This window comes from Ochotona princeps, chromosome 31, assembly GCF_030435755.1.
Source record: "Ochotona princeps isolate mOchPri1 chromosome 31, mOchPri1.hap1, whole genome shotgun sequence".
In the NCBI taxonomy this organism is placed as follows: domain Eukaryota; kingdom Metazoa; phylum Chordata; class Mammalia; order Lagomorpha; family Ochotonidae; genus Ochotona; species Ochotona princeps.
Window position 1 is genome coordinate 12,622,412 of NC_080862.1, and position 15,551 is coordinate 12,637,962.

The 15,551-nt window shown below is 53.3% G+C and overlaps 1 protein-coding gene across 2 annotated transcripts in view; it reads right to left on the reverse strand.

The window, feature by feature from the left end:
• Positions 1–15,551, reverse strand: part of KANK1 (KN motif and ankyrin repeat domains 1) — a 45,118-nt gene that overhangs the window by 6,997 nt on the left and 22,570 nt on the right. For both annotated transcript variants that reach the window (XM_036496803.2, XM_004591834.2), the window contains exons 2-4: positions 7,506–10,196; positions 1,028–1,222; positions 197–302 (exon numbers count right to left, since the gene is read on the reverse strand). In XM_036496803.2, the coding sequence (XP_036352696.2) occupies positions 197–302; positions 1,028–1,222; positions 7,506–10,196 (2,992 nt within the window). The remainder of the gene's footprint in view (positions 1–196; positions 303–1,027; positions 1,223–7,505; positions 10,197–15,551) is intronic.

The following is a 15,551-nucleotide window of genomic DNA, read 5'->3' on the forward strand; positions in this document are numbered from 1 at the left end:
AGAGCGCCAGATCCTTAAAGACAGCAAGAGGAGGAGGAGACAGAAGCCACATGCGCCTTTGTGAGCAGGGCATCTTCGCCAGGCGCGCTGCAGTACCATCCCAGCCTAGGCACCCTGGCTGAAACTCGAATGGGTAGGAGGTGGCAGAGGAGACGGACAGGCAGTGACAAGCCCAAGTCCCGGCATCCCTCCTTACCCTCCATTGATGCCAACAAACTGGAGATTCTTTTTTGCGCCGTTGGAGTCTTTGCTACCGTCTTTCTTCATGATGGACTTCAGTGTGTTTTCGTTATTTGCACCTGCTGTGAGCAGAAGGAACGGGAAACGCTTACTTGGAGAGTTTAAATGAACAGGTAGTCTCTTCCTGTAGCGTCGTGTAGTCAAAAAGTTCAGGGGAAAGCCCATTTTATAAAACAAACAAACAAAAAAAGCATATTTGGGACTCAAAATGTTTTCACCGAAAGAAACTTACTTTTCGGCTACATTTGCAAGTTCCCTAACATGTAAATGTGGATCTTGGTGTCCACATCATTTCCTGTGAGAAAACTGCACCAAATTCACTGAAGGAACACACACAGGAAGTCAGCCAAAGCTCCATCGAGAGCATTCTTGAAATAGAAGGGCAATCCATCAGTACTTGCAGACATAGCAAGACCAGTGACAACTGGCATTTCCAGCAGGCTCCAGTGTTGACAAAGTGACGTGCTGTCTCGTCTGATCCCCCAAGCCATTTAGGCACCAGCATTATTACTGGGACTCTGTTGCTGCCACTGAGATAACCTGGGGAAAATATATACCTGCTGGAACATGACAGTGGGAACTGCTATTTAAAACAGCATCTCATCTGTACCATCAGATCCATGTCTTCCAAGGGCCTGACGATCCTCAGAGCCCAGGCCTACTTTCCTAATGGGTATAATTTTTTTTTTCCAGGTCAACTTAGGCAGTACACTGCTATTACGCTGGAATGCGGCCAGTGCTGCTCCTGGATTCCCTAAGGAGAAGGACTAGACGTTAGAGACGTTACCATAGAGTCCGGCGGCTATCTGGTCATCAGTCAGGTTCACGGGCGAGGGAGACATTTCCTGAGTGGTGAAGGCACTCCGGCTGCTGAAGGGCCTCTCTTCTGGGGTGCCCAGGTCCTGGTCAGGCGAGCCCGTCGGGGCCCCCAGAGGTCCAGGCTGAAGACCTCTGCACTTGCAGGTGCATCCCAGCTTACTTCCTGTGAGTGAGGAAGAGGAGACAGAGTGTGTGATGGCAAGACGGAACAAACCAGGCTGCTGAGTGTGTCGTCGTCTCCAGTGGCTTCCTCCACTCGAACCCAGGCCCCCCCAAGGCCACCTCTGACCCTGACCCTGCACCCCCAGAGACCATGTCCACACCGACAAGGCTTCTTACTCCAACTCCCGCCCTGGGCTCCCAATGAGCTCCAATACCACAGCTGCTGTGACGTCACCTAGAAAGAAGTTCCTGCTCCGAAACCCAGTAAACACTTGCTCAGCCATGGATTCTGGAGTGCCCGTAAGCTGGTACCAGTGCACCTGCAAACCTGTAGCGCCTACCTGCTCTTGGGGTGCCCGTGGGCTCAGCACAGCATGGCAGCACAGGGGACCAGTCCACTGCCAGGAGAGTGGGGCAGTCTCGGCTTACTTTCTCCTCTTCTCCCTGGGTTGCCAATCTTTCCTTATCTTCCCGTGACCCAAACCACCCACCCCCTTCACCAGCTGCACAGACCTCACAGCCTGTCCTCCTGTTTTGGGACCTGTGGTACAAGGTACATGATGATCACCAAGAATACAACTGTTGTTAGGGTATAAAACAGTTGTGGCCCATTTTTTTCCTCTTGTGTGCCAAAGTGCTTCTACTGATGGCAGACGCTTCTTAGCCACTGGATGACGCAGACACGCTAGGCCAATATTCTGGAATTAATGTGGCTAGTATGGAAAGAAGCCTATGATGTGATTAAATATGCCATGTTGGTATGATCCTGTTGAAAGTATGTTAATATACAATATAGATACCCATATAGGAGAAAAAATTGTATCTGGAAAATTCTACCAAAATTAAACAGCTTTGGTGATCCTAATTTCCCACTGTTTCTGTAACAAATACGGGTTGATGCTTTCAAAAAATCACTCTTGGGCCTGGCAAGGTGGTCTAGTGGCTAAAGTCCCCACCTTGAATGCCCGGGAATGGGCGCCGGTTCTAATCCCAGCAGCCCTGCTTCCCATCCAGCTCCCTGCTTGTGGCCTGGGAAAGCAGTTGGGGACGGCCCAATGCCTTCCCGCTTTGGAGGGGAGGTGTTCAATATGCGGCCTGAGAGGACACCACACATCGATCTTCACCACCCGAGTATCTAAAAAGCCAGCACTCAAAATGCCAGAGTGGACTATTGCTTAGGCGCTCCGTCAGCAGAACCCCACCCATATTTAATACACACTACCCGCAGTACTGCACCCAGAAAACCCAGGATGCGAGAACTCAAGGTGGGTTCAAGGGTGTTCCACCCACCTCGGATGCAAAGGCCTTCTCTTGTCTCCGCAGGCTTCAGAGAGACCCCCAAGCCTGTTGTACGGGCATGCTAGTTGGCACCTGAAATTTGCCATCATAGGTGGTGACCCACAGCCTGAGTTCCCAACAGAACGGCAGTTGTCTGCAAGGTCCCCACCCCTTCACCTCCATGGTGCAGTAGCAGATTTAGCCTGTAGCTGACCTTGAATGCAGAGCTGTCAACTGATCTGGCCAGAGACGTGGCTGAGCACGGATGCCCCACGGTGCCCCCACGGCTCTGGCGGGACGGCTGTTGCTGTTCTCCAATACCAATGCTATCTGCGTGGTGTGTGACCGACATCCAGGAACTCACACACGTTTCAGTTCTCAGAAGCTGCTCCTGCCCACGCGTGGGCCGTGGCGAGCCCACACAATTGCCTAGGACACACCTTCCTGGCACTAACACCCATCGACAGAAGCCTTACTTCTCAAAGAGCAGGCAGGACTGACAGCCGAGTGCCAGGTACAGGGCTCACCGGGCTGGCGGTCAGGATCATGGCTTGTAAAAAACGCTTCCCCTGGGACCTGATGCCTGCACCCCAAGTCTTCCTGAGGCTGTGGCCTCTTCGGATTATCTCAGAAAGATCTTGCTCTGTCGGCCGAAGAAGCTCCAACACAGGGTTGTTCATGAAGCTCTGATCCCAGGCTAAGCAGCGTGGCTCTTGGGCTGTGTATCAGAACATCCCCCTCAACTTGCACCTTGGGGGTGCCTGTTAGGTGGGGGGGGCAGCGGAGGTGGTACAGTCATGGGCAAACCCAGGAAGCGTTCTCAGGTGCCCCTGATGGGCATTCCTGCTAACAGCTCCTTTTCTGGACTAATCCTGCTGCAAGAGACCCTCACAGAGGAACTTGATCAACCCTGTCATCTCACACACGACAAGGGAGTTCTTCACACGCTGCTACGAGTCACCAGGCAGCCAGGGCCACAAAGGAGCTCTCTGGAATGGCCAGTAGGTGCCCCGCTGCCCCTCACAGGGTCACAGTACACGCACCCAGAGATGCCTGCTTCGGGGGACAGGCTGCGTGCACAAGGGGTACAACTCCTTACACCCAAACAGCCCAACTGATTCACAGAAAAGACAAACATTTTGATTTATGGTTTTCATGATAAGCAGAAATCTACTCCCTTTAACATGCCCATGAAAAAAAAAATACACTCAATTTACACCGCTAAGCATCGAAAAATACAGAATATTTTTGGTCACTACCAAATTACAGCTGCATCAATGTGGCATCACTGACTGTTAAACATGGGGAAAATGTCTATTCCTCTTGGTCATTAAAAAAAAAAATAGGTGAGGGCCCGGCGCGATAGCGTGATCGTTAACATCCTCGCCTTGAACACCTGAGGTGCCGGTTCTAATCCCGGCAGCTCCACTTCCCATCCAGCTCCCTGCTTGTGGCCGGGGAGAGCAGTCGAGGATGGCCCAAAGCTTTGGGACCCTGAACCCATGTGGGAGACCTGGAAAGAAGTTCCTGGCTCCTGGCTTCAGATTGGCGCAGCACCGGCTGTTGCAGCCACTTGGGGAGTGAACGCACACTTGCATATAAAAAGTCACATCACTGGCAGAGTTTCGGACTGGAGTTCACACTTCATTTTGCGCTTTGACTCAGAGAAAGGAAACACTGAACTAACTTGGTGTTTCCCCACTTGTTTTTTTAAAGATTGAATTATTTCTGTTGGAAAGGCAGCTATACAGAGAGGAGCAGAGACAGAGAAGATCTTTCGTCTATTGATTCACTCCCCAAGTGGCCACAAAGGGTGGAGCTGTGCCAATCCAAAGCCAGGAGCCAGGAACCTCCTCTCCAGGTCTCCCACGCGGGTGCAGGGTCCCAAGGCTTTGGGCCATCCTCGATTGTTTTCCCAGGCCGCAAGCAGGGAGCTGGATGGGAAGCGGGGCTGCTGGGACTAGAACCAGCACCCATCTGGGATCCTGGTGCGTGCATGGTGAGCACTTTAGCCGGGTCCTAGTTTTCCTATTTTTGCCCATATAATTATTGTGACAAAAGAGGTGGGGGGGTATAATTATTCGTGGGGTGGCGGGGGAGGAAGCAGCCTCTGGAAATCTGAAGATAACGCAGACGTCATAAAAAAGAGCTCTGTGTGACTGGTCTGGTCACCTCTTCTCCACCTGCACACCCTCCAATGGTGACAGCGAGGGCCAGCTTCCGCTGAGCGCTCACACCCCACGCCAGCTACTCCGGGGCATCCCTCCCTCAGACTCTCTGCCTCTCCAAGCCCTCCCTGTCAGGGAACAAAGCCAGTTTGTGCTGGGGGCAGACAAAAAGTCTGTGTGGCTTCAAAGCCCACACTTGACAGCTTCTAAAAACACAATGTATCAAGTTTACCTAAATGAGTACTCACGCTGTGCAGCAGGGGTCAAGCCCCACTTCTCTGCTATTTAGGGAACAAGTCTGAAAGGACCACACCCATCCCCCTCGGCACCACACAGCCCCCCATGCCAGACAGGGGTTCTGGATAACGCGCGAGTCATTCTGTAGGTCATGTGGTGTGCTCACACAGTCAGCCTGCACTCGTCTGGACACAGCGCTCCCCGACAGCTTAAGGACACTTCCCCCATCAGCCCGTATCAGCAAGCACCAACTAACAAAAATCCTGAACTCCTCCGGGCTGAGGTCCCAACCAAATTCTTTCTTCATTAGAACGTTAGGAGTCAAATGATTACAAAGCAATGACATGCCAGCCTCAGAGATGCCCTCCTTTGCTCTGTGTGCTGAACTAAAAAAAAAAAAAGCCCAAATAATTATCTGTTCTCTGTTCCCCAATGTGATGGTTTCTTGTGTTGCAACTGATTGATTAGGCGGTTTTTTTTTTTTTTTTTGTAGGGTCAGACCCACACCTTCCTTCCGGCCGCCAGGCTGAGGGGGCGTGCCAGCCACTCCGTGCCACAGCTGAGTATTTCGGCATGAGTGTGAAGCAGAAAGCTGAGTCCTCCGAGGACAGGAAGGCCGGGCGGAGAACTCTGCCCCAGGAGATGACCCCTGTGCCACCTGCGTCTGCAGGAATTTTATTCGGATTGCAACTTCTGACCTAATTTGGAAAGGATGTGGCCGCGGCTCCTGAGGGTTGGCTGCACCCCACCTAGCAGTTTAGTTCCACCTGTTCTGAAATGTACTATTCGTAAACTCCATGGATGCTAAAAGTCTACATGTCAGCTGTCACGTTTGGTATCCTTGTTGCTTCCCCACAAACACCTGTTCCACAGCATAGACAGTAAAAACCACTGCAGACCCGCCATGCTCTGCGCCCTTGGAGGAGCACCGTCCCCTCCACATCCATCACTTCCTGACATCCAAGGGGGTTCAAACACGTGGGAAGAAATGGGAGCCAAAGTTTTTCTGGGGATCAATAAGCTCTGAGATCCATGTGCAGTTTTTCTTCACGCGTGGCTTAAGGCACCCTCAAGTCACAGGCCTGAATCCCTAACCAGAGAGTTGGCATTATGAACTCTGGCAGTATTGATCGCCCCTCCACAGATGTCCCTACGCGCCCGTGAGAGTAGCCAGCGACCTCCTTGCTATATTCGTAACAGGATCAATGGGCTGTCTTAACGGAAAAAACATTTTATATCAGTATTCTGAGTTGGTACTCTGTTGACAACCGTGGGTAAAAATAGTCAAGTCACTTTCTCCTGGCCTTTGCTGTCCCCCGCCACACGCAATTCTATGTGCAGTTCAACTGGAAAATCGAGAATAAAACAGGATGCCAAACTGGCAGCCCCTGCGATGGGCATCTAGCACAGACGTGAAATCCATGCTTGGCACGCCAGCATCGTGTAGTGGGGTGCCGGGTTCGAGTCCCAGGACCCTCGGCCTCCAGCTCATACACGCCGTGGTAGGTGGCAGGTGCTGGCTCAAGCACTCACACCCCTGCCACCAGGCTGCAGTTTCAGACCCCAAGCATCAATGTGTTTCAGCCCTGGCTGTTGCAAAAATGAGTGAATTAGCAGGAACAGAACCTCTCCCTATTGTGTGTGTGTGTGTCCCTTTTTTCTGTCAGAGAAAATGCAGCATGATAATTAAAACAACAACCCTGGCAGAGCTCGCGGACACCCTCTAGGTCAGGTAACACTCATGTATGTTTCTTGTGGCTCAAGGCCTCAGCCCCACGAAGCTACCAGACAAAGGCAATGCGCGGGGTTGTTTAGGGTGTTTCATGAACAGTTTTCATTCTGCCTATGATCACTCAGAAACTTCCTCCACAGCTTTTCGAAACAGCTCCAGCAATGAACAACAAGCCTGATTTGCTGCAAAGACACCCTCCTGGTCCTTCTTGCCATGGTCTGGGCGTCACGCAGAAGTTCCCGAGTTGGGGGCTCGGCGGGGTAGCCTCGCAGCTGAGGTCCTCGCCTTGCACGTGCCAGCATCCCATATGGGCGCCGGTTCTAATCCCGGCAGCTCCACTTCCCACCCGGCTCCCTGCCTGTGGCCTGGGAAAGCAGTCGAGGGCGGCCCGAAGCCTTGGGACCTTGCACCTGCGTGGGAAACCCGGAAGAAGCTGCTGGCTTCGGATGAGCTCAGCTCTGGCTGTTGATGCCACTTGGGGAATGAACCAGCAAATGGCGGATCCTTTTGTCTGTCTCTCCTTCTCTCTGTAATTCTGACTTTCTAATACAACAATTGAACAAAAACAAAAAAACAACCCTGAGTTGGAATCTTCATCTGTCCTCGTGGGTGGACCCCGGATTACTTTGGGCTCTGCACTGGTGTGGCTATTCTAAGCTAGCTCACGCTTACCACCGTGTGATGCCCTCTGCCATAGGAAGTTACAGCAAGCAGGCCATTGCTAGATGCCTCTAACTGTCCCCTGAAACGCTGAGCCCAATAACTCCTCTGTTTAGGAACCACTCAGTCCCCGGCAGGTCCACCTACAGCAACACGAAATGGTACAGACACGCGCTCCTTCCCAGGTCCCCGTGGGTGCCACCACCTACCTGGGAGCCTCCCCAGGCTGTTCTGTGGATCACGGTTCCTCAACTCCTCGCTGCCTGCAGACCTCATGACGGAATTGATGGAGGACAGGGTGCTGATGAGCTGCGAGTTGAGCGAGCCGATCTGTGAGCCAGGCTCCCCGAATGCCTCCGCTAACTCACTGTAGTTCTCCGCCAGCAGCGTCTGCTGCTCTGCCAGGAGCTTCTGGACACGCTCGATGTAGTGGTCCAGGCCCGCCATCATGCCTGGAGGAGGAGGAGGAGCAGCCTGGGCCTGGGGCTTCTCTGTCAAGTCCCCAACGGGCTCATCCCCGACTCCCACGCTCCTCCGGTTGGCTGCGGCTGCTGGGACCACAGTCAGCGGCGGGGGCCCGCACGCTATGGTCCTCATTTTGAGACCCACCAAATAGCTGTCATGAACATTGATCTGCCCGACACCCGACTCCTTGGTCTTCACTGGCGACGGCCTGTCAAGTCCAGAACTGCCGGAAAGCACGGTCCCCACTCCGACGGACCGCGTCTTGGGGGAAGAGTTGATGTCCTTGACGCGACCTTCTCCAGCAGCCACTGTCCGTGTTTCCACGGGCCAGGTGCTGGTCTGCTTGTCCAAAGTACTGAGGCAGGTGTTGGTGGAGGCGTCGATGAAGGAGGCGGCCTCAGTGTTGGTGACCTGGTCCACCTGCTGTAAAACCGTGCTGGTGTGCTGGTCTGTGGTCAGCGGCGCGGCCGTGATGGCAGCTTCCACTCGGCCCGCGGCCTCGGTGTTCACCCCACGCGAGGCGTGCTCCTTGGGAGGGCTGAGCACCACGTCCACGGAGCAGTCTCCGCAGCCGATAGATCTCACTTCTTGGAGGTTCAAGTTTGTCTTGAGGAGCATCAGGTCGCTGACAGACTCCTCCGTGTTGCTGCCCGTTTCACACACGCCGACTTCCACGCTCACGCTCCGGTCGCAGGTCTCCAGTGTCCTTCCGGTAGCCTGGTCACACGTGTCCACCCTCTGTTTAACAACCCAGCAGCTCATGGGCAGCTCGGGCCCACACACTTGATCCTTCTGTGTGGGCTGGCAGGAGATGCCCACGCTATTCGTCTGCGTGCAAGTCCCCACACCGATGTCCACTACATCCACGTGATTGCCGACCACCTGTTCTCGCATCTGGACCACTGCCTCCACCATCTGGTTGACAACCAGGGGCTGGGCCTGCGTGGCCTTGTCGGCCCTTTTCCTCAACCCAGCCGCCTGCAGCTCCTGTTTCAGCTTCGTCATTTCGCGGTCATGCGTGGTTTCCTTAAGCTGCACTTCCAGGCGGTAGATCTTCTCCTTGAGGGCTTCTATGGTCTGCTGCTGCAGCTCAATCTCCTTGTCAGCTTCCGTAGTCACCCCGAGCATGGCCTCCGTCACGCTGACCCCCGAATTCCGCGTCTCGCTGACTGTCCCCACGGCTGCGTCCTTGCAGGCCCGGGAGCCTCTGTGGTAGACCACGATGTCATTCATGGCCTCGTCACCGCCCGCCGCCACCGAGCGCCACTCTCGCGGCGCGCACTGTCCGTTCTCCACGGGCTCCCAGGAGGCCTCCCCACTGCTGTCCTGGATCTTCTGTTCCAGGGCTTGCATGTCCGCGGTCAGCTGCCGGAACTCCTTGATCCGCTGCGAGCTCTGCTCTGCGCTCTCCATCTCGCCCTCGTCATAGTCGATGTACAGCTCCCCGCCGCTTCTCGGGGCCCGGGAAAGCTGGTCCAGCTGGGAGGCGTTGCCCGCACTGTAGGACCGCTTTCTCACCCCGCAGGCATCGTGCTGGGACATAGCCCTTTGGTTTTTCAGCTGTGAGGCCAGCTGCCTTTTTTCCTCTTGCAACACGGAGATCTTGACCTGGAGCACGGGGATGGTTCGCACCTGCTCCTCGAGCTCCTTCAGGCGTTTCAGAGCGATGGCCATCTGCTCCCGGATGTGCTGCAGGTGCATGGGGCTCACGTTGGTCACAGGGGTGGAGATTCCTGAGCTTAGGGGGCTGTGGCGGATGGAGCTCCCCATGGAGGAGGTGGCCGCGGCTGCCGGGATGCAGCCGCTGTAGTCCCCGTTGCCTTGGTAACCATTCTGAAGCTGGTGCATGGTGGGATTGTGGTTTCCGGAGCTCATATAGGAGGGCAGGGAGCTTGTGGAGCCCATGCCTCCAAAGCTGGCCAGCCTGGGCCTCCGGAAGTCCCCCGGCGTCACCTGCATGGTGACTCTCTCCTGCTCAAGCCTTCTCCGGGTCTCCATCAGTGTCTTGGTGACATGAAGGTTGTGGCTGGGGAGCTGGGGTGAGGGAGGTGGCAGCTGTCGGTTTTCGGGGATGGTCAAGAAAGAAGGGGATGTCTCCAGTGGGGCAGGTGGCCTGGAAATGGGCGTGGACGTCACCTGGCTTCTGGCTGGGAGGAAGCCGGGGCACTGCTTGTTGTCATCACTGTTGGACGAGGACAGGGATTCCGTGGAAGTCCAGACAGCCTGCTGACTGGCCGTGGCCTTGGCGTCTGTGCATGGCACGGCGGCCTTCCGCCTCTTCTGGATGTTTAGTTTCTTGATGGTGTTTCCCTTCTGGATGTCATCCACGTATTTGAGAAAATCCAGATCTAGCTGGTACCCATACGGGGTCTCCACGAAATAGGAGTCTCTCTGCTCCTTGCCGTGGTCTCCATTCAGAACATCATTTGCTGTTCCTGAGAGAGAGAAAAAAAAGAGAATACGACCATATTATGTTACATACTTGATGGGAGACTAGCATCTGCACACGCTAGGCAGCAACGTGACAGATACTTGGATCACTCCGTTCTAATTCTCCATGCACTCGGCCTGGGGAACAAGGCAACAAACCTCCGAATTCCAGTTCCTCCCCGAGCAACAGTGAGGATGCGCGTGTTTAATTTAGGAGGATAAAGGATATAACGAGATGATTTTCAACAGCAGAGAATAAAGCACACCCTTGATAGCTCATTATTAAATTCCTTGCAAGTCCTATCCAGCAGGCCACTCCCCGTGTCCTCCGCAGCTCCTTGAATTACGAAGGGCAGACACTGAGCTTCCGCCTTCAACAGGTGTCCCTGCAGACACAGGAAGCGGAAATCCAGAGGAAGCGGAAGTGCAGAGGAGAAACCTTTGCTTAGCGTACTGGGTCAGGCGGTCGTCAGTAAACGCCACCAGCAGCTAAATCGAACATTTTAAAAGCACATGCAAGGACCTTTCAAAGTGGGGAGACCTTCCACGGCTGAGCTGAGCCGTGCATTTCAACGCCAGTTTTTATCTGTTTAAATTGTAGGATCAGGGGCTGGTGCGATGGCTCAACTGGCTAATCCTCCACCTGCAAGTGCTGGCACTCCCATCTGTGCACCAGTTCGGGTCCCGGTTGCTCCGTTTCCATCTAGCTTATGGCCTGGGATGGCAGTGGAGCATAGCCCAAAGCCTTGTGATGAGGGAGACCCAGAAGAGGCTCCTGGCTCGAACTGTTGCAGTTATTTGGAGTGAGCCAGCGCAATGGAAGATCATTCTATCTCTGCTTCTCTGTTATTCTACCTTTCCAATCAATCAATATATATATATTTTTAAAATGTAGTTAAATAAAGACTGTAAGATCAAAGCATGTATCTTTCTAGAATCACATGGACAAGCTCTGCCATTGTAGCAAGGACCCCAAACCGGTGAATGGGAGGGGTAGCACTTGTGCCCCAAGTCACCTGACAGCAGTGGGGGGTTCAAGGCATCCAGAAGCTGACGGAACAGAATGAATGACAAGGTCAGTTCAGCGGTGTGTCTGGCCCAGCCCCACTCTGGTTCTAGATGCCGGGTTCCTGCTCCCGTGGTACTTGGGGTGGCAGCAGCTGGCGGCTCAAGGCGTGGTAACACGCCCGCCAGCCCCAAGTTGCAGCCTGGCCCAATACTGGCTCCTGCCAGCATTTCGGGGAGTGAAGCAGTCAACGCATGCACCCTGTCGCTCTGCTATCACACATTAAACCCACCTTAAAATATATCTAGTTTTATTCTGGTACCAAAAAAAAAAAAAAAAAACTTTTCAAAAACCCATGCCACTGTTTGTGCTATTTCTGAAATCCCGTCCCTGAACACCATGAACTGTTCAATCCATGTTGCAAATTCCCTGCACAGCCCTCTCGCCCTCACTGGCCTTTTCTTCCAAAGAGTTGAAAAGTTAAGCCCAAACAGCTTGACGGACAGCAGAGGGAGAAAGAAGGGCAGTGTTCCCAGAGCCTAAATTTAAAGCGGGATTAAACTGTTGCGGCCGTTAGAAGGTAGACGACAGATTTGAATTCTGAAGCACAGCGAGGGAGGGACAGGCTGGACTTGACAGAAGGGGAAGCATCCATCATTTATCTCCTAGCCCAGGCTCCAGAGGGGCGGACCCTACCGGGCAAAAAAAAAAAAAAAAACACAAAACCTGCCTTTCCTTTTAACTTTCAACTCCACCGGGAGAAAGCACTCCAGCAAAATATGCAGCCCGACCTGTTTCCAGCTCTGTCTGAAATTCCTCAGAGAAAATTTTGCGGGCTGTTAAGGGCGAGAGCCATCCTGGCAGGCACATAGCCCCCAAGATCCCCCACTGCACCCTGGCTGGTGCTGCTGCGGGCACCCATACCCCACCCCACCCCCGGGGGCACGCGTGCCTCCTGAGCCCCAAGCTCACCGGCTCACCTCCGTGCACCAGCGCTGCCACTGGCTTCCTGCCCAGCAGCCCCGGGTCCTGGCCCCGCGTAAGGGAACAGACCTTCACCTTTTTTTTTTTCCCTTTTTTTTGCGCAAACTCTGCTCACGGCGCCATGCACCAACACCATAGGCCGCCTTTTCACCAATGAAGTCGCCCGGGCTTAGGGCCACCACCCCCAGCATACTCAGCGCTTCGGCATTCCCTGTTTCCTTAATGAAAACAGGAAGCCTGGATCCTCAGGAAAGATGCGCACGGCAGAGAGAGGCTCTGTCCCCCCCCCAGAGCGGTCACCTAGCACTGTCAGGGTCTGCGTCCCGCCGTGCAAAGCCACCTGAGGCCCAGAGGCTGTTCCTGGGCTACCGTGGGCGCCCCGCAGTCTCACGGGCTCCAGGACCTCACCTGGAACAGGGCAAACTGAGGCATTCTTTGCTATTAATGTGAGCTAAGCGTCTGCCCTCACCAAGATTTTTTGTCTAAATAAAATCTAAACAAAATCCCTTTTTCAGTTAGAGAGGTCACACGCAGACCATGTAAAGGGAGGAAAAATAGTCACTCCTATCTTACCAGCCAGTGATCAGTGTTAATTTGCATAGACTCCTAGCTTAAAAAAAAGCTTTTGCCGCATCTGTTTTTCCCACTTGGGCCTGCGCACCAGGGAAGATGCGCTGAGTCATGGCGACACAGGAATTCTACAAGGCAGGGAAGCCCAGCAGGCCCATCTCCAGGCCTTTCCAAGTTCACCTTCAGGAAAGAATTGGGTCAGGCCAAATTCCCGCTCCCCAACCCCCATGCACTTTGGACTTGCACCCTGAGCCTCAGGATAGGTTAGAGTTTAATCACCCGAAGCTTCGTTATTGCCTAAGCCCATTTAACCACCCTCAAAGTGACAAATGCCCACAACTGCGCGGACGGGGTATATTACACGACTGCCTTCATTTTTCCTTCTGCTATTCCTTTTATTTCCCAGTTTTCTCAAAGTTTTGAGAGGAGCTTCAAGTTACAGAGAGAACAGAAACAGAGATCTTGCAGTCATTGGCACGAGGCCAGGCCAAAGCTAGGAGTTTCCTCTTGCTCTCCCAAGTGGGCGAGGGGCCCAAGCATATGGGGGCAAGTCCTGCTGCCTTCTGAGGCGCATTAGCAGGGAGCTGGATTGGAACTGGAGTAGCCGGGTCTTGAACCCATAAGGGATATCAGTTAACAGGCAGAAACTTAACCTGCTAAGCCACAGCTCTGGCCCCAATAATGTAAATTTTCGATGAATTCTTTGAAGCCCCTTGTTCAAATGCCCTTCATTGTTCTACTCCTTCTGTTCTAGTTCAGGGTCAGGAGCTTGGAAGCTATTCCCTTCCTGACTCCCCAACCTATGTGGTCCTTGCTGCCCACCTGTGATGCTCACCCATCATGACCTGGAACCTGACAGAGGGTGGTACTGCATTGCTGCGTAACCATGCCCCTCACAAGCCCCATAAAGGCCCATGACAGGGATTGGCTCTCTTGGTCACATGCTTCTATCACTGGCACTCCGACTCTTGGCCTGCCTGGCACCTGCTTGCTCTCTGGCTTCCCATGGGCAGACTCCGAGGACAGGTAGCCCCTGAGCAGAGCCCCTCTGTGTCTGTACTCCTCACCCTCTGTTCACTGCTTGGGCCAGACAATGGAGCTAGCGATGCTAAGATGCTTGGTATCACTAACTAGTGTACTAGTGGGAGTTCCAGGAGAGGTGAGGCCTAGCAGTGGTGGGATGTGGGCAGAGAAGCCAGGGAAAGGTACATGTCTGCAGCTTTTAATATACCCTAAACTTGTCTGGCACGATCTCGCTCGCACTCGACAACACTTCCAGCCCACCAACCACAAATCAATGAATGAGACATCAGGAATGACGCAGGTGTTTGCAACTGTTTACAGAAGGAATAAATAGTTGTGTATTTAGAACATGATGCGCTTTGAGGGCTATCCACACAGCGTGAGCAAGAAGTCATTGGCTAAATATTAGCGTTTGGGGAATTTCTTCCACGTTGCTGTTGCAACAGTTATTTTTAGGTTGTGGAATCCTATGGTTGACTTAACATTTTATTCTTGATAAACTTTTACAACGCATGGGCATCTGCCAAGAAGTTGCTGATGGGGAAGCTGAAGGAGCAGCCATGGCATGTGGGAGAACCTCCCTCCTAGCTGTTCTCCCATTTCTGAAGGGCAAACTGAAGTTTGTGTTTCCCCAGCTTTTATGGTGAGTACGGTGGCAAGCAGGAAATTCGCACTGCAACCCCAAGAGACACAGGTACGGCTCAGCTCGTGGGCCTTCTTTCTCCTTACCTCTGTCCATTACTCAGCACCTGGCGGCAGCAAAACAAAATCCTAGGAGGCACCTGGGCCTCAAGGGTTGGTGATCCAAATGACAACAATATCCCTGGGTTCTACGCTTACATGTGAAAGACCGAGAAACCTCCCGTGTTAATAGCTTTTGTTTGCTTGGGGTCTTGTTTACTGAAGTTAAACTGAATCATAACAACTTCTCCCCATTCCCCTGTGCCGCATCACCCTTCAGCCCCTAAATCTTACAAAGAAAATCTCTAGGTGGGCTGCGAGGAGCCCCTCAGGTGCCTAAAGGGAGAATAACAAGACTGCGCTTGCGTGCACACAGCCACATACCCTCTGGCCGTGTCTGTCCCAGCGATGCTGGGAGTTACAGCTTTGGACAAACCTTCTGGGTTTGCAGGGCTGCCCCTGGGGTTTACAAGAATTTTCTGAATGTCTGGAAATCTCGTGGTGGAGAGTCTGCCCCTGGCACCACCTCTCCCCTCCTTACAGAATGTTTATCGAAAACTTCATTAGATGCAGAGACTGGTCTTATTCAGTGGAAAGAGCAGAAGGAGAATTTGTAAAACACAAATTGAGATAACAGCTGGCCGGGAAGAGTTCCAAACACCTTAAACATGGCATCCATCAAGATCGGTTTCAAAGGCATCCCGGCCCAGTCAGTGTGACAGTATGTGAGCCGGGGAGCAGAACTGAGGGGAGCTGAGCAGAATGTGGATTCTGAAGATCAGGGAAGAAGCGACAGGGTGAAAAGGTAGTCTGGAAACAGGCGCGCAGGGCAGGCTGGGAAGAGACGGAAATGGGCACGGAAGACGCCCCCATTGTCAGGACCCGGACCAGCACGATCCTGCCCACTGACGTCACTGCCGGGGCCTTCAACGCACGGATGAAGATGGGTTTGACAACGGTAGGGACCACACTGCAGGAGGCGAAGGGAGCCATTCAAATGTTACACACATCTGAAGGGCTACAAAATTTGAAACATTCTGAGCACTACACGTGGAAAATTCCATACTAACCTCACACAGCAGGTGGTAGTCAAAAC